General features: G+C 41.8%; 1 protein-coding gene across 1 annotated transcript in view; it reads right to left on the bottom strand.

Moving 5' to 3' along the window:
- Positions 1–214: 214 nt before the first annotated feature.
- Positions 215–19344, bottom strand: part of RAP2A (RAP2A, member of RAS oncogene family) — a 33402-nt gene continuing 14272 nt past the window's right edge. Inside the window, exon 2 of the mRNA XM_032864129.1 lies at positions 215–1619. Within this exon, the coding sequence (XP_032720020.1) occupies positions 1382–1619 (238 nt within the window). The 3' untranslated portion in view covers positions 215–1381. The remainder of the gene's footprint in view (positions 1620–19344) is intronic.

Below are 19344 nucleotides of genomic sequence, written 5' to 3' on the forward strand. Positions count from 1 at the left end.
TGCGCCATTAGTCATGCAAATGATAACTACTTCAGGGCTATGAAAACCAAAAGTGCCAGAGCTCGGAGCACCGTTTCAAAACAAAATACTTACTCTAGCTTTATTGGCCACTTCAGTAATCAGGGCAAAATTGTTTTAAGAAAATCTTTATATAATTCCCCAGGAAAATTAAAGATAAAAGGTTTTTTTAGGGTTTTTTTGTTTTTTTTTTTTGGGTCCCTTGCCTTCCACCCTATAATTTATGTTCTACTTTTAAACCCAAATTATTTCACATGGTTATTCAATTTTTAGGTGCCTGCAGTAAAGCTCTGCTACAGGAAACTTGATTTTGAAAGCAGGTTAGCCAAGAATCACACCACAACCATAGCCCTTAAAGGCAAGAAGGAATTTGCTGCTTTGACGAATGTAAAAATGCAAGATATTTGTACTGTCCTGTGAGGTTTCCGCAAATGGGAACGTGTGGATGCAACATGGCTTCATTTTCCTTACGCGATGGTACTAGTTCATCGACCAGAACACATCTTGCGAGTAAGGCTAGGCAATCTTCCCGTGACAGTTGCTTCCTTCTTGTTCAGTAAAGTGATTAAGACCACCCCTGCTTCAGGAACAGAGGGTGGGCTCGGGGTTTTAAAGGGGATCAAACCCTCTTGAGAGCCTCCATCTTCTGCGGCCAAGCAGGTGGTTTTTACACATTCTAAAGCCAGACTCTGTTCTTCTACACGACCCGTTCTGACTTCTGCTCTGTCAAGGACTGATGCGCGGGTTAGTTCTGCGTCACAAATTAGGATAACATCTACAATTAAGCATCAATTTTGAGAAACGGGAATATGTCAGCTGAGGGAAGATTCGCTCCCTGTAATGCTGTCGGCAGGCCAGCTGTTATCTTACTTGACGGGATACATTGGTTAGAAGCACTATCTCCAGTCCTGAAATTCAGTACTCTCCTAGGAAAATATTTCTCCTTTACTTAATTTTATTTTTTTAAGAAGACAAAATATTTTAACTGTAAGCGGTCATAGGGACTCTTCCGGTTTCTCTCTCATGGTTACTTTTAATTTATACAATAGTTGCTTCTGTCAACCCAGCGACAATGCCATCACGGCTTCTGGAGGCGATCACCCTGTAGATCAATCGGCTATGCCTTAAAGTTGCAGGTGCACACAGGAGACGGAGGACCGTGGTGAAGACCGGAGTTCCTGAACCCAAATGTTACTCAGAGATATCAACTGACAATCACTGCTCGATGCTGAATAGGGGGGCTGTTTCACTGTGGATTCACACCACACATCCTGCGTGCTCTGCAGTCAGGCAGACGAGGTGTGTGTCACCTGTGGTGGTGGTGTCACCTGTGTGCCCTGTCCAGGACAGCCGTGTTCGAATGCTATTGTATGTTACATGCAGAACAGCACGGGTCGTCTTTGTCGGGCTGTGCCGCATAGTTCATCTGCCTCACGATTTCTGCGAAGAGTTCATCTACCATTGTTTTGCTCTTGGCGGAAGTCTCCATAAAGGGGCAGCCCCACTCTTCCGCGAGGGCTCTGCCTTCATTAGATGATACTTCTCTCTCACTTTCCAGGTCCACCTTGTTCCCCACCAAGATGACTGGCACTTTCTCATACCTGCAAGACAGTAAACGACACACATGAAATGTGGAAGTTAGCAGGAAATTCAGCGGCCAAACCACATTTTCTCTTTTGTCGTTCTATTCTACTACACATTATTCCCTTTCACTGAGTGAAAAATTATTTGCTTCACTTGGCTTGACATCTACCTGAGGGCATTCAGAAGCAGAAGTGGATCATAAATGGGTTTTCTGAAAATGAGGTTAATTCATCAATTATACATCTTTTAAAATCAATTTACCTTTCCAGATATATTTGGAAAATTATTCTCAGAATCTCAGAAAAGTCCTGTTAGGTGGATTAATTTTAATTTTTTTCATTCTAAGAGAAGCTTACTCAAAATTCAGTTGATGAGGTAATAGCTCTACTGAGTAAACAAACAATTCATAATGGTCAGCCGTTTACTCTGTTCCATAGACATACTGGTCATGCGCAAATAGGTCCTGAATGTGAAAAAAGATAGGAGAAATCATTAGGAGAGAAACTATCAAATAAAACTCTACTCTATGCCTTTATAAAACTGTCGTAGACTGGCCAGTTGAAAGACCATCATGAAAATCCTTTTCAGCCTGTTAAGGATTAAACCTTTCAACCATTAGCTTTATTTGATTGTCTCTTCTTTTCCTTCCTTAACAGAATGGGTGGGTCATAGACAGGAGGTTTGTGTCACCTTCCTCCCTGTCAGATGTAGAAACCTAAGCCCCCCTGGACTGTATTTAAGAGTTCGGGCCTGATGTGGATGGAACTAGAGGGTATTATGCTAAGTGAAATAAGTCAATCAGAGAAAGACAACTATCATATGATCTCCTTGATATGAGGAAGTTGAGAGGCAACGTGGGGGGCTTGAAGGGTAGGAAAAGAATAAATGAAACAAGATGGGATTGGGCAGGAGACAAACCATACAAGACTCTTAATGTCACAAAACAAACTGAGGGTTGCTGGGGGTCGGGGGGTCGGGAGAGGGTGGTGGGGTTATGGACATTGGGGAGGGTATGTGCTATGGTAAGTGCTGTGAAGTGTGTAAACCTGGCGATTCACAGACCTGTACCCCTGGGGCTAATAATACATTATATGTTAATAAAAAAATAGAAAATTATTAAAAAAAAAAAAAAGTTCGGGCCTTTGGGAGGTGATGAGGTCACAAATGGGACTCGTGCCCTTTTGTACCTAGAAGAGATAGGAGAGTACTCCTTTGTTCCTACTGCTGTGTGAGGACACAGCACAAAGATGAGTTTATGAACTAGGGACACGGACCCTCATTTGACCTGGAATCTGCCAGAGGCTTGGTCTTGGACTTCCGGCCTCCAGAACCATGAGAAATGAATTCCTGTTCTTTAAGCCACACAGTCTATGGTATTTTTGTTATAGAGCCAGACAGACTAACATAAGGTGACTGTGAGTTACGAAATGAAAAGGATCGACTAATAAAGATAAGAAACGATATGAAAGGTTAAGCAAGAAGAAAGGCCCTACATCATATTGGTACCTAAAGATGATTCTCTTTTCGATGCTCACTCCCCGTTTAAAAATACATGGTGCTACACTGCACGTTTATTTACTATTTTTGTTTACATTTGTTGTAAGAAATATTGCTAATATATTTTCATAAGGCTATCGTTTTTACTCTAAACACCACTTTACAAGCTTCTTGTGATTTCACAGTGTAAATCAATGCATGCTAGTGTGTGTGTGTACTGTCCCCTAAGCAGGGTGCATGTCTAATTTATAAAGGAAGCAAACTGCAAAATTGCACACCAGTGATAACATACGTGACTGGACACAGCAAATCGGATGGAAAACTGTCAGGAGGTTGAGACTCAGAGTTTGTTTTTTTTTTTTTTTAATCATTCAGGAAACTGACTGAGGGCCGGTGGTTACAATTCGTGAGAATACTTGCACAACTCTACCATCCTGCTCAAAGGGGTTTCTCCCCTCACTCTAACTTGTAAAGTAAACTATATTCCCGACAAAGGCTCACTTTCTTCTGGGCACTAGATGGAATGGAGAGCGGTTTCAACAAGGGGCATGCTCCAGGCGGCGTGCCACGTGGCAATCTGGAACATAAAAATAACTGAAACATGTGTGGGGATAACAGTATTGACAGTTAATCTAGAGCGTGGGTATCATTTCTGCAGGAAATGGATTTGGACAATTCCCATTTCTATCAGGGACTTTGTATGAATTTACGGGGCATCGACTGTGACATCGTCCTACAGAGCGGTTCTGAAAACAGGACACAAGAGTCTTTCGCACCTTCCAGGACTCTTACCTACAAACATCTCTGCATAGCCTGTGGCCTTAGGAAGGACAAATGGCAGCAAGAGTGAGCCGCGTTACAGACCCCATGGCCACTCTGCACACAAGCCCTCCCGACCCGCTGTGCGGAGAAGTCTGGCAGGAGCTCCCAGCACCAGTCCTAGCAGGACAATGTCACTCCCCTATTTGACTTGCAAAGATGTAACTGCGTTTCATTTTTCTCAGGAGTATAGATGCCACAGTATGTTTGACAACACTTGGTTTGGCAGTGAGGTTAACATAAATATTAACACAATTTGGTTAATGTGTTAGTTGAATTTAATTAGGTTAAAAGTTAATTTCAACCTCTGTTTACAAGACTTAACAAAACGGACAGTGATAAGACATCCCTTTCTGTTATGAGGTAAGCAATACATATTTAAGAGAATGTTTTTTAGTTTAAATACAGTAATGTATCATGTTTTATTTGTAAAGAGGCATTTCTTACACTCATTAAAAAAAAACACAAATAGGGGCACCTGGGTGGCTCAGTGGGTTAGGGCCTCTGCCTTTGGCTCAGGTCATGATCCCAGGGTCCTGGGATCGAGCCCCGCATCGGGCTCTCTGCTCGGAGGGGAGCCCGCTTCCCCTCTCTCTCTGCCTGCCTCTCTGCCTACTTGTGATCTCCTTCTGTCAAATAAATAAATGAAATATTAAAAACACACACACATACACACACACAAACCCCCCACAAATACGTGGGTTTTCAAAATTCGTAAAAATACCAAATCATTAACAGTTGTACGATACACAGTTTGAATCAAGAATCTTAATGTTCCCAACAGATTCTTCAAAGGTAAACCAGAACACTGCGAACATAGGTCCCTATGTAACGACATTTGATGACTGTCACATGAAGATGACAACTTAGTATCAGGGAGTCTGTCCATCATACCGCTGTTTGAATAGTCAGTGGTCTTTTCTAAGAGCCAACACGCTAAAATGCTAGAGAGATCCAGACTGATATCCTCAGAAGACTTTCAAAGACTAAATAAGGTCTTCGGGGAAAGGTATTATGTACATTCCAGGAGAGCAGACGGTGAGAAATTTTTGTCTCTTTCGGTTAACATGAAAATATGACACCGGAGAAAAGATGCTAAAGCAGGATTTGGAGGCTCAGCTTCCAGCCCCGTTGCGGAGGCTGCGAGGTTGGGGAAACCATTCACTCTCACCTGCATTTCCCTTGCTTGTCAGTAAAGACGGAGAAAGAGTATCTACCCCCACTCACCGCGAGGGCTGCTGTGAAGCTCATGAGACACCCTTGAAACTCGCGAGTACGCCCCCCCTGCAGGGCGGCGCTTCTCTCCCCTTCTCCCCCTGCTTCTCCTGGGGTCGGAACAAGAGAAGCTGATGGGGGTGAGGAGCTCCTGGGGACACACGGGCAGAACAGACTGACCCGGAGTCACAGATGGAAGCAGCCACCTGCCACCAGCCTCCCCTGTCTCTGGACCCCATGCCCAGCATGAGGGTAACCAGGGACAAGCAAAGCAGGGAAGCCTTCTCCAAATACGGGTATCCATAGGGGAAGGGAACACGAGCCTTTGGGTTGGGATGGGAGAATGGGTCCCACGTGTGGGGTGAGATTTAGAGAAACCTGGATCTGCGTGAAGGCAGGCAGGTGAGAAGGCAAAGGGAAAGCAGCAGAGCCTTGCGTTGACGGAGTAGAGGAGGGCGTGGGGAAACCGTCCCCACCGGCTGGTGCCAAACGGTGTCCTAAAACACCAGCAAACGATGCCAGGCCAGGACTCAGTCCCAGAACTGCTTCCAACTAGCTCTGTGAGTTTAGAAAACTAACTTCATCCCGTGGTTCTCCAGTTTCTTGAACCATAACGTGAGCTGGACTAGGTCATTTCTAAGGGGCTCTTGAGCTAAAAATCAGAACTTAGTGGGCCACTCCCATAATCACCCCATGTCATTTACCCAGCGATTGCTGAGAGCTCAGCACTCTTCTCACCATGACCCCGACAGGCCGATCTCTACAAGGGATGTGAAATGCACAGCAGGACTAAGGCCGAAATGTAGGGGAAACCTCAGATCTTGTTGGGGACAAGACCAAGCAGTAGAGGCTTTCAACTCTACCAGTGGAGCGACTCTGGCCAGTGAGCTGGGACTCGGGACCTCAGATGTGGGACAGTCTGAGCCGTGGGACTGTGGAAGGCCCTACTGAAAGCCGGCTGCAGCAGCGTCAAGAACTAGTGAGAAACAATCAAGGCATCATATACTGATGCATCCGCTTAACACACAATTATTTGATAAGAGCCTACTACGTGCCAGACGCTGTTCAAGACACTTAAGATACATCAAATGAGCAGAACAAAGATCTTTGCCCTCACAGTGATGATCTAGCCGAGAAGACAGACATATGACAATATAGCCGAGAAGACAGACATATGACAATAAACACAGTAAATAATTCCTGAAAGGGGTGAAGTACACTGGAGGAAGGAAAATGTAGGTCTGGGCGGGGACTGGGGCACAGGTGCAATTTGAAATTAGATGATCAGGGTAAGCCTCGGGAAGGTGGGAGCGAAGACGTGACGGGAGTCGGGAGTTTGCCTAGTGGCTGCTGGGAAAGAGCATTCCAGTATGGAAGCAACCCTCTACTGCAGGGAACTAGCTCACTGGAGGCTAAAGAGAACTTGGGAACCTGGGTGGCAGAAGTGGCCTTGAAAGACAAATGGGACATTACGACAGGGTCAACTCTATTATTTAGGAAGCCGAGGTGGTGGGATAGCAGGTGACGGCAGTTCCTTTCGTTCTATGTTCTAGATTTGTTAACAGTCCTACAGGTCACCTTCGATCCCCTTCCCCCCAACTAACATCATTTGGGAGTGAAACCAAAGATGCACAATTCCAACAAATATTCAGCGGCCGTATTGCTGTTAACCTGGTCATGAGGATAAGCACCTTGTCCACGTCTTAAACATCAGCTGCTTTCTCTTCAACTCGAGCAGATCCTCCTTGACATTTTCTTTATGAGCACAACACGTTTTACCAACATGCCTTTTCAAACCGCTTCTCGCATTCACGAGCAGGATTACGTAACGTACTGATAAATAAAACTGGTTCTTTTAAGCAGGTCAGCTTGATGCACTGAAGGGAACACCGGAAACACAGGCCCTGGCAGCACCTAGCCGTGGACAGGCTTCTCAGGGAGGCAACTCTGTAGACAGTTTGAAACATCTGATACCTTCCAATGGTCCTTATGTTTTCTCCTTTTTTGGTATTTGGTAACTGCCCTGATACGTGTGTATGTACCTCTAATTTGTGGTTGTGCCGAAACTTGGCCAATCACCAAAAGTACTTGAGAATGAACAAATACTGATTCCCAGGCCGTACTCCAGAGCTACTGAATCTGAATCCGTGGGGTCAGGACCCGCAAAGAGCCTATTAAAAATATGTATCTATATGTGTAAGCTCTGAAGACTAATGGTGAGGTTCAGCAGGGTTGAGAAATCACTGGCCTGATCTGCTGCTTCGTGACCCCAAATAATATCCTACTTGTACAGTTGACGGTCTCCCACTGTGGCAAGTCCAGAATCAATTCCTCCTTCCCTTCACTGATTCCCCAGTGAGAAGCTGCAGATAGAAAGCACTCGTGTCAGCCCCTTTAACTGTCTTCGCAGGGTGCTGTATTGTAGCATAGTCAAAGAAGGTCATGTTTCACGTGAATTTTACCATGCTTTCTTCTTAAGTCACTTTTTCACAAGCAGGTTAAAGCATAATTCTCTCTGTATTCAGGAATGAACATCAGAAAGATTTTTATAGGTCCCCTTATCCAACCTTCTACCCGTGTTAAAAATCTCATCTATCGAGCAAGTCCCAAGGCAAAATGTCAAACCACTCCATGCTCCGATCACTTCCATGACAACCCCACCAAATGGTTATATTTGAACATCATTAGTGATGCGGAACTCCCATCTCAAACAACCCGTTCTGTCCTTTCTGTCAGCTCTGTGAAACGTTAGTGTTAAAAAGTCAAAGTTAAAAACTTTATCCCGATCTCATGAGCCGTCATTTGTACCATCTTGGCCCTTCTGAGAGGTTCTAGTTCTTTTACCCTTTTGAATATAGAAATCTTTTCTTTTCTCCAAATGAAAATAGCGTTTCTTTCCCCTCTCCCTGGTCAGATTCAGTAAGCACCGTTGACCCTGAACAATGCGGGAAGTGGGCTGCTGACCATATAGAACTTCTAGCTCTTCCAAAGCTATGAGTTAGCCTACTGTTGACTGGAAGCCGTACCGAGGACATAAACGGTTGTTTAACACGTATCTTGTATATGTATTATATGCCGTATCCTTACAAAAGAGTAAGCCAGAGAAAAGAAAATGTTAAGGAAATCATAAAAAAGAAAATGCATTTATAGAACTACACTGTATTGAAAAAAGTCTGCATGTAAGTGGACCCATACGGTTGTTCAAACCTGTGTTGTTCAAGGGTGAACTGTAATACATAATGACAAAAATCTCTAGCAATATTTAAATAGGTAAAGAGGAAAATGAAAAACGTTTTTAGTCTCATCTCCATGAGAACAATCTATTTTGGTCGACCGCCTTCCAGACTACCTTCCTATATGAATCTATATAAACATAGATATAAATTCTTGTAAAAGGCAATTATACGAAGTATATTCGGTAGCTTCAATGTTCACTGATATCATGAAAATTTCTACTTCAATAAATGATACACATTTTATTAAGGACTAAGAAGTATTACATTTTATAGGTTCTATACTACAGCTGTATTATAATTTAATTATTCCTTCCCTATTATTAGTACATACGAAGGGCTCCCATGCCCCATTTTTATTTTTAACTAACACAAACAGCCATCTGATGAACTACACCGAGAAGTGTGATTTCCGTCTCAACGGTATATATGTGTGTTTACGTGTGTGTATGGCATAATCTTTGAACCACAAAAATCCTATTTTTAAGTTAGCACATCAGACTGTTGTGTACACATACACAGTCTTAGCTGACATCCCCAAATTTTGGGATTGTCAGTGCTTAATAGGGCTTAAATTAAGAGTGCCTATTTCCCCGCCCTTGGGGTTGATATTTTTAATCTTTCTATAAAGTACTACGGCAGTCCTGAAGAAAAAGGATTGTTTTTGGCTAGGAGGTGATGGCTCCTACCACATCTTGCGAGCATGAAACATCAACACTTCTCGTAAGGATGGAAAACATGAGCTAAGTAAGGCTGCGCTCTTCCTCTAGACTGACTTGTTCTGAAGTGACTCAATATTTCATCTTAAAAGGGCATTTCTGGTAATTTAGTTTGAATAATGAAAGGAAATCACAATCCTCCTCTCTGACTTTCTCTTGGTTTCAGAATGCATGCTGCAGAAGAACCGAGAGAAATGTGTAAATGTGATAAAAAAATGAAGCAAGGAGAGTAAAAAGATATCCAAAGCTATCAGGGATACTCCATACCAAGGTGAATGAAGATAATCTGCTTTCCAGGAAATCAAGAGCTGACACTGTATCAGAAGAATGGATTCCTAATAGTTTGTGAGGGACCAACTGATCATGACAAGGCAACTCAGGCATTTTAAATGTATTAAAATGTATTTCTCCATTTGAAGGAGAAAATATTTTTATATCTGATAAAGACACATCTGATAAGGAATTATAACCCAAAATATATACAAAAAAGTCTTGAAACTCAACAAAAGGAAACAACCCAATAAAAAAGGAGCCTAAGACCTTAACAGACACCTCATCAAAGAAGATACTCAGATGGCAGATGAGCGTATAAAAAGATGTTCCACCATCATCTGTCATCAGGGAGATGCAAATCAGAACAACAATGAATACCACCACACAGCTAAGAGAGTGGCCCAAATCCAGAACATTGCCGCCACCAAATATGCGGGCAAGGACGTGAAGCAACAGGAACTCTCATTCATTCCTGGTGAGAATGTGAGCTGTTAAAACCACTCTGGTGGTTTCCTACAAAACGACACACACTCTTATCATACAATCCAGCAATCTTAGTGTTTACCAAAGGAATTGAAAACTTATGTCACACAAAAACCTGCACGTGGATGTCTGCAGCAACTTTACTCCTAACTGCTGAAACCTGGAAGCAAACAAGGTGTCCTTCGGTAGGTGAACAGATAAAGTATGGTCTCTCCAGAAAATGGAATTTCATTCAGCATTAAAAAGAAATGAGCTATCAAGCCGTGAAAAGACAGGGAGGAATCCTAAATGCACATTACTAAGTGAAAGAAACCAATCTGAAAGGGCTACATACTGTGTGATTTCACCTATATGACATTCTGGAAAATGCGAAACTATGGAGACAGTTAAAAGATCAGTGGTTGCCAGGAATTGGGATGGGGAAGGGAAGGGACAAATAGGTGGGACACAGTATTTTTAGGGCAGTGAAAATACTCTGTAGGATACCATAATGATGGATGCAAGTTACTAAGCATCTGACTCCACAGAATGTACAACACCAAGAGTAGACTTGAAGGTAAGAGTAAACTCTGATTATGATGTATCAACGTAGGTTTATCCATTGTAACAAATGTACCACTCTGGTGGGGGTTGTTGAAAAAGGGAGAGGCTATGCATGTGTGGGGTCCGGGGTTATATGGGAAATCTCTGTTTTTCCTTCTCTTTTCTCTCTGCCCACTTTGCCAGGAAGATGGCCACAGCTTTGAGCACCGTGTGGCAGAGCAAAAGGTTACTAGCCAACTTTATCTAATTAATGTTTATAGAATATTCCACTCAACAAAAGCAAAATACATTCTTCCCAAAATGTGGGGAACATTCACTTGGATAGACCATATTCAGGCTACAAAAACCATAACAAATATCAAAGAATGGAAAGGATGCAAAATATGTTCTCAGACTCTAAGAGAATGAAATTAAAAATCAGTAATGGAAAGATATTAGAAAATCTACAAATATTTGGAAGCTGAACCATCCACTTCTAAATAACCCATGGGTCAAAGAAGACATCATAAGGAAAACTAGGAAGAAAATGAAAATATAACACACAAAAATTTGTGGGATATAGTTAAAGCAGGTCAGAGAAAAATCATAGCCCCTCTTCAAGGGCTGACACTAGCTTTCCACTGTTAACTGTATCATACCTAAACCCTCTGTTTAGTTCTTCAGCTAGCAAACTCCTGCCCTTTATATCTAATTCAACCTTAATTCCCACAACTTTCCAGAGAGAATCTTCTGCTCCAAACTGTTTACTTGGTCATGGCGGTCATTTGACTATAGTGGCCCCCACCAAATTGTTATTATTTTTATTATCTTTTAATTTTTTCAAATTTTTATTTAAATTCCAGTTAGTTAACATACAGTGTAATACTAGTTTCAGGTGCAGAATTTTAGAGTTCATCAGTTCCCACCAATCAGATTCTAACTACCATTCAAAGCTCAGGTCAAATTTCATCTCTTTTAATAAAAATCTTCTCTTACTTTGGTAACAAATTAGCTCATTTGTCTGAATTCTTATTTATACTTCATATCATTAAGAATTTGGGATGCACAGATTTTCATTAATCTCTCTCTTGAGTATCCACGAGGCATTGTGTGAGGGACTGGGGCATGGGAGACAAATGAGGTCCCTGAAATTTAAATTCAAGTTGGAGGAAACACTATGAACAGACAGACAACATAACTAAAGATGGTGATGGCTGTTACAAAGAAAACCAACCCTGATTATTATGTAGTAACTTGGGCAGGCCAAAATTAATTCCATGGGGTGATCAAAGAAGGCATTTCCGGGAAGAAAAATCTAAGCACAAGCTTGAAGATTTGGAATGAACCATGGGGAAAACCAGGAATTAAACATTTTAGACAGAAGAGAATGTAAAAATATAGGCAGTAGGAAAGAAGCAGGCTTATTTAGGAACAAACAGGAGGCTGGTATGGTTACATCATAAAGAGCAAGAGGGAAGAGCATGAGGGATAAAAAGGACTGATGGCCACTCTTCGACGAACAGGAGAAAACCACTGAAGGCTTTTCCACAGGGAAGTTACAAGGCATATGTGTGCAGGGATCGGTGTGGCTGAAATACAGAGAATGGGTTTTGGGGGCACAAGAGTAGCAGGATGACAGGACACACCTGCAGTGTTCTAGGCATGAGACAAACAAGGACTTGAACTGGGATGATGGCAATGACAGTGAAAAGAACTTAAGATATAAAATATATTTGGAGTTTGTACCAACAAAACATACTAACAAACCAGTTGAAAGACAGTAGTTTTGACCAAAAAAAAAAAAAAAAAAAAGAGAGAGAGAGAGAGAGAGAATTCAGAAATGATTCATAGGTATTTTTATAAGTATAGTTTTAATCTCATGACTAAGAATGGTAAGACCCCAAACAGAACTACCAAATGGCTTCTATTACCCTAATACACTTTCCCTGTGACCATGTTTAAAATGATCTTGGTTATCAAATCACTACTTCTTACTAAGAAGATTTTGGTTTATCGTAGAGTTCTTAATAAACGTTAAAGACCATCTCCTCTTAGCTCTGAGTTTACAAAATGATGATTTTCGGCTACTTCTTTTTCCTATAAAATTTTTATTTTTAAAAAATTCTACCCAGGTTATTCACTTCATGTTTACCTTAACGTTATTCTGGATTTCCACCTATCATTTACTGACTACAAATGTGAGTCTCTTTAAAGACTTATGTTGTCTCCACATACAAACTTTTCTTTTACTGTGTAAGATAAAAATCATCTGCCAGTCAAATTTTACCTTCTCACAGATCTTCCAATATACTCTCAAATTACTATTACTAAAAAGAGAATGATATTTTAGCTTTCAATTCTTATCAAACACTTGGGACACTTTATTTGGAAAGTTTGTGAATGAAAATTATGCAACAATATAAATGTACATTGTTTAGCTCTTTCTAAATTATTACTTTAATAAAGTCTTCAAGAGTCTTAGAAAACTATATTAAATGGGACACAAAAAAGAACCATAAAAGGAAAGGTTAATGAACTGGACTTCATTAAAATTAAGAATTGATGGGGCGCCTGGGTGGCTCAGTGGGTTAAAGCCTCTGCCTTCGGCTCAGGTCATGATCCCGGGGTCCTGGGGATCAAGTCCCGCATCGGGCTCTCCGTTCCGAGGGGAGCCTGCTTCCTCTTCTCTCTCTCTCTCTGCCTGCCTCTCCGCCTGCTTGTGGTCTCTGTCAGCCAAGTAAATAAATAAAATCTTTTTTTTTTAAATTTTTATTTATTTATTTGTCAGAGAGAGCGAGTGAGCACAGGCAGACAGAGTGCAGGCAGAGGCAGAAGGAGAAGCAGGCTCTCTGCCGAGCAAGGAGCCTGATGTGGGACTCCATCCCAGGCCGCTGGGATCATGACCCAAGCTGAAGGCAGCCGCTTAACGAACTGAGCCACCCAGGCATCCCAATAAATAAAATCTTAAAAAAAAAAAAAATTAAGAATTGATGGTCATCAAAAGAAACTATTAAGCAACTGAAAAGGTAAGCCAAAAATTGGGAAAAGGTATTTGCAATACATGTATCTAACAAAGGACTTCTATCAAGAATGTATAAAGAATTTCTACAAAAGAAAACAACAATACAATTTGTAAATGGACAAAGCACTTGTAGGTTTAAGTGCTTATACCTTGAAGTTTGAATATTGCGCTTTAAAAAAAGAAAAGAAGAATCAATTGGTTTAGTCAGGTAATTTTTTTTTTTAAGATATTATTTATTTATTAGAGAGAGAGCAAGCACAAGCAGGGGGAGAGGGAGAGGGAGAAAAAAAAAAAAATAAGAGGACAGCCAAATGGTCAGTAAGTGCGTGAAAAGGCGTTCATCACCATTACACAGCAGGGAAACAAAACTAAAACCACAATGAGGTTGTGGTAATCTTACCAGATTAGCTAAAATTAAAGACTGCCAGGAGCCGTGGAAGAGGAAATTGGTACAGCTACTTTGGAAAACCACTGGGCAGTGTTTACTACTGCTGAACATATGCATGTCCAACCCAAGAATTCCACTCCTAGGTATACACCAAAAGTGTCCATGTATGCAGCCAAAGAGACGGGCTAGAATGTTCCCAGTGTCATTGACCATAACAGCCCCTGTCTGGGGACTACCCAAATCGTGCTCGGGAGAGAGAATGAAACCAGGGTGGATTCCTACAAGGGGACGACAGCAGCTCAGGGAGGGATTAACTACTGTTCTAATCGACATGAGTGGATCTCACAGGACGCCGAAGGACAGAAGCAGGCAGCTCGGGACTAGACACAGCTAAGCTGTTGGTCTGAGCATAGAAGTGACAAGGACGGAGCACGAGGGAAACTGCTGTGTTGCTGCAAATGTCTGTCCCGCACCTTCCTCCAGGAATTCGTCCCACTGGACGCCTGAGATGGATGCATGCTACTGCCTAGAGGTGTTACCTCCATAAAAAAAGTAAATTGAGACTGGAAAAAAAAAAATCAATAAATCAGATAATTATCCAAATGATTTCTGCATTAAAAGAGGAACAGAAGATAACCTTCAAGGCAGACTGAGCAAGCGTGTGTGTCAGCTTTGGGGCTTAGCATCAAGCACCTGAGTCAGCCAATCAGTTAAGTTCATTACTCAGCTGAACGCGTTAATCAATTTTAAATTTTTGTCCAAGTTCTATGCTGTTTAATTTATATTCAGAATTGGCTAAAGACTGAAAGTGAAAGGAATACTAATACTGAAGTACATGTCATTGGAAATAAAAAATGGTAATTTTGAACATTTTCTTTACTCTCAGATCTATAAATTGGATCCATCTGGCCACAGTTCTTTTCAGGCTTATCAAGATAACCACAGCACTTCAAATAACTCTATTAAAAAGAAAAAATACAGAGATGACTACACATTTTGTTTTTATTTCTTAGAAATGGAGATTTTCGGGCGCCTGGGTGGCTCAGTGGGTTAAGCCGCTGCCTTCGGCTCAGGTCATGATCTCAGGGTCCTGGGATCGAGTCCCGCATCGGGCTCTCTGCTCGGCAGGGAGCCTGCTTCCCTCTCTCTCTCTGCCTGCCTCTCTGTCTACTTGTGATCTCGGTCTGTCAAATAAATAAATAAAGTCTTTTAAAAAAAAAAAAAAAAAAGAAATGGAGATTTTCTACCCCAGTAATGTGTTATTTGTAAAGGAATGTTTATGACAGAAGCCTAAAATCTTGTTACTTAAAAACCAAATGCAAAAAATTATCTGACTAGGGACACCTGGGTGGCTCAGTTGGTTGGGTGTCTGCCTTCAGCTTGGGTCACGATCCCAGGGTACTGGGTTCGAGTCCGGCATCCAGCTCTCTGCTCAGCTCTCTGCTTCTCCCTCTCCCTCTGTCTCTCCCCGTTTGTGCTTGCTCTCTCTCTAATAAATAAATAAAATCTTAAAAAAAAAAATTACCTGACTCAACCAATTGATCCTGTTTTGTTTTGTTTTTTTAAAGCGCAACATTCAGGATACCCCAAGTAAGGTAGATGAAAGCAGTGATTGGTTTATATTTGATATTTTAATGTGCAACTAAATTTCAATATGTATTTTAATATATGTTCAGTCACCGAATCAAAATATATCATTTTTAAAATCTGTTAGCAAAATACGGGACTTCCTACATAATTTAAATAGCAGGGAAAATTCAAGCTTGGATGCGTATATGAAGAACATACAGCTTTCATTTGTCAAAGGAACAAACATGTTCAGACATAAAACGTGCGTTTTACCTTTAGTCAGAGTTGCAACCTGAAATCTGTGCATTTAAAAACAGGTCTGACTATTGTACTTGAAGAGACTACGCTGAGTCAACTGCTACAGAATATCAAGTTTTCTGAACTGTTACATACATTTATACCAGGTTAAATTATAGAATACGTCTTCTTGGCACCCCTTCCTTTCAGAACTTCCGGCAAAAATGTTTATGAATGAAAACTCATGTCTCTGGTACAGAGTTGAAGTTCAATTACACGTACTGTTTCAAAGCTACTTTTGAATAAAGAAGATCTAAAGACGCACCAAAGCTCCGAAGAGCTAAAACTTTCAAGGAAAGTTTTAAATGATGTTTTAAATGATGATTAAAGTTTTAAATGATGAACAGAGAAGTATTTGTCCTGGGAGATTGTTCTACTGTTGTAGTAGGATAGCAAATTATTTCTTACTTTCCAAATCACAATACAAACAGCACCCACTAAAACCGAAAGAAAAAGCTAACCCCCAAGTCCAACACATCAGATGTCTAGAAAGCTTGGGCTATCAGACCAATAGAGTTAGGATTTCTTCTCTCCAGTCACAAAGACCTCGGGGGAAGAACACATCAGACCCTGATTCAAACCTGCAGTTAAAGAAATTACAAACCGTTGTAAGAAGCTCTGTGGGAGCCAGCAAGGCAGAATGGCTGTAAGCAAAAAGCTTCCAAGTCTTTAACAGTAATCAGGTTTGGGATGAGGGGCTGGAACGGGTTGACTATGGGGTGTACAGAGGATGGGGAGAGCAAGGATTACTGGAGATGAGAAAACTGGTCCCTCATTTTCATTCCTGCTACAGAAACCCTCCCATTTCGACAATAACTCACGCCTGGACTACGCACCAGTCTCCTAGCTGATCCCACCTCCAGTTTCTCACCTCTGTATTCTAACCTTTAGGCCACTTCCACAATAATTATCTTAAAACACTGCACACAGTTTTCTCCCCATCTCCCTGAACCGCTCCATGAGAAAAAGATGCGTTGGCTCTGCAATGACTAGACAGAGCTTATCCCTAGGTTAACAGTCAAGGTCAACCAGTTTGCCCCCTGGCAAAGGGAGACAGAACTGCATTGGGGTTTAGCGGACCTAGAAAAAGCCCAGGTCTGCTCCCTTGGATGTCAGGTGACCTTTCTGAGCTGGAGGTTCCTTATTTGTGACACAGAAATATTAAGGATACTCAGATATTATGTTGGGGAACACAATGGTGGTGATTTTACTAACGATAGCTGGCATCTGTACAAGGCTTAGGGGGTGCCAGACACTGCTAGGCAGTTTCCATGAATTAGCCATTAAAGTATTATGGATACTGTAAAACACTATGGAAATGCTAATCATTCTTTTCTAAGCTTGCTCAAACCATCTGTTAGTTAAGTCAGTTCTGGAATCTTAATTGTGGTGAGAGATCTGTAAAAATGTACAAAAAATGTTCCACAGAATCTCATCTCCTCTATCTCGCACTCCTGTTTGCCTGTCCAGGACGACTACATCTAACCATCTATGGAAGACTCTCTGATTCTAGAAAAAAACAGGAGAGATACAATTCCTTCTAGTATCAGAGGCTGGCAATTGCCCATCTTCTCCAAGCAGAAGTATCTTCTCCTATTCCAGTCATCCTCTCACTCCAAACACTGCTAAGTCATTAGATATGAGCCATGGCTCGGAAGCCCTAGTGAGAGAATGAAAGAAAACAGAAAACAATACAAAACAAAACTTCGGATAGAGCTAGGAGCTCTGAGTTCTGGGATAAAGTCTGGTTTCTGTTTTACACCAGCTGTGCGACCTCTGAAGTTACATCTGGGCCCTCAGGAAACAAGGGATAGGGATGTATTATACATGTGAAGCTTTATTGCCAGGGCTGGAATCGATCTTTACAGACATACAAAACAGACAAGTCCATGAACTGAAGATCTTCAGATATGACAGTCTGTGCATGCAGACCACAGTGGAAATGTCACAGAAACGATATCCCTGGTCACCAGTGTGAGAAAAGCATTTTTGGATGAACACTATCCAGAATATTTTATTTTTTATTCTTTATCATACCTTGTATTATTAGATACTGAAACGCTTAATCTGATTCGTGGTATGGGGGGAGGGGTTATCTCCAGATATTTGGGGGGAAAATGGCCAAAATGCAAAATAGAATGACCTGAACAGACCTGTATTCATTAATTCAACAAACTTTCTGTGTGCCAGGTGCCTGATACCAAGATCGAAGCAGTCTACCACCAAACGCACGCAGAGAAGGAAACTTTTTTGTTAAATTAGATGGCAGTCTATGTCAAATGTACTTAGCTTTTCTGCTTAAACTAAACTTTAATATGTTATATTCTTTTCTTTTTTTTGGAGGGGGTTGGTTGGGGGGCAGGGGCAGAGGGAGAGGGAGAGAGAACATCTCAAGCAGGTTCCACTACCACTGTGGAACCTGGCTCAAGGCTTGATCTCACAATGCTGAGCTCAGGACCTGAGCCAACACCAAGAGTCAGACACTTAACCGACTGTGCCACCCGGGAGCCCCCACTATGTCATATTCTCAATAAAATCAAATGTGATCTTCAAAGTTAATTATGTGTGGGTGGGAACGGTAAAATGACACAGGGCAGATAAATTATGAGGGCAGATAAATGTGAGGACAGGTGGCAGGTGCTCACGTCAATTTGCCACCTTTTAAGAGTTAAGATACATCAACTCATTCACTTATCATGTATCTTTAATAAATATTTTTTAAAGATCTTCACAGAGAAATCCAAAGGATCAACAGTACTCTTTTATCAAAATAACGTCTCAAGTAACCGGTGTACCTAAAAATGTTTTGCTGTTTCAGGTAACTTCTGCTGCATAAAAAACTACCCCAATGGCTTAACCTAACCATTTTGCTATTTTTCTTTTCTTTTTTTAAGCTTTTATTTATTCGACAGGGAGAGAGAGAGCACGAGAGCACAAGCAGGGGGAGCAGGAGAGGGAGAAGCAGACTGCGCTGAGCAGGGAGCCCCACGCAGGGCTCGATCTCAGGACCCTGGGATCATGACCTGAGCTGAAGGCAGATGCTCAACCGACAGAGCCACCCAGGCGCCCCCCATTTAACTGTATTTCATGATGGTATGGGTCAGGAACTTAGGCAGAGCTCAGCTGGGCAATTCTGCTCCATGTGGCACTGATGGGGCTCAGTGGTGTTCAGTTAGGGCTGGGCTGAGCGGAGGGTCAAAGCTTTTCCAACGCATGTACCTCTGGGGGGTATCCTACCACAGGCCTGGAAGGCTGGTGGGCTGGCTACTCTCCACCATGGTCTCAGCCCTCTTCATGGGTTCTCCAGCATGGTAGCTGGACTTTTTTCACGGCAGCTCAGGGCTCCAAAAGACCATGGTGGAAGGTGCTTAGTCCTCTCAGTGATTGGGCCCAAAACTTGCTTCGCATCACCCTGCCATCCTCAGTTGATCAAAGTAGTCATGGGCCAGCCCAGACTTGGGGAGCGGGCAGGCAGAGCCTCCTCCTGATGGGAGCTGAGCTAAGACTCTGCAGCCATCTTTAACCCAGCGTGTTCAGAGAAAATGATGTCATGTTTAAAAACTGAATAAAAGTTCCAGTTTACCAGGATTTGTTGATCCCCATCAACAAATGGAATACAAAAGGACGCTGGTCAAAGAAACTCTATGTAGACTAGATATCACAAAAATATATGTAAAAATGGGATTTAAATGGTGATGGATTCTA

The sequence above is a fragment of the Lontra canadensis genome, unplaced genomic scaffold (genome assembly GCF_010015895.1).
Source record: "Lontra canadensis isolate GAN:19392208 unplaced genomic scaffold, GSC_riverotter_1.0 scaffold26, whole genome shotgun sequence".
NCBI lineage: Eukaryota > Metazoa > Chordata > Mammalia > Carnivora > Mustelidae > Lontra > Lontra canadensis.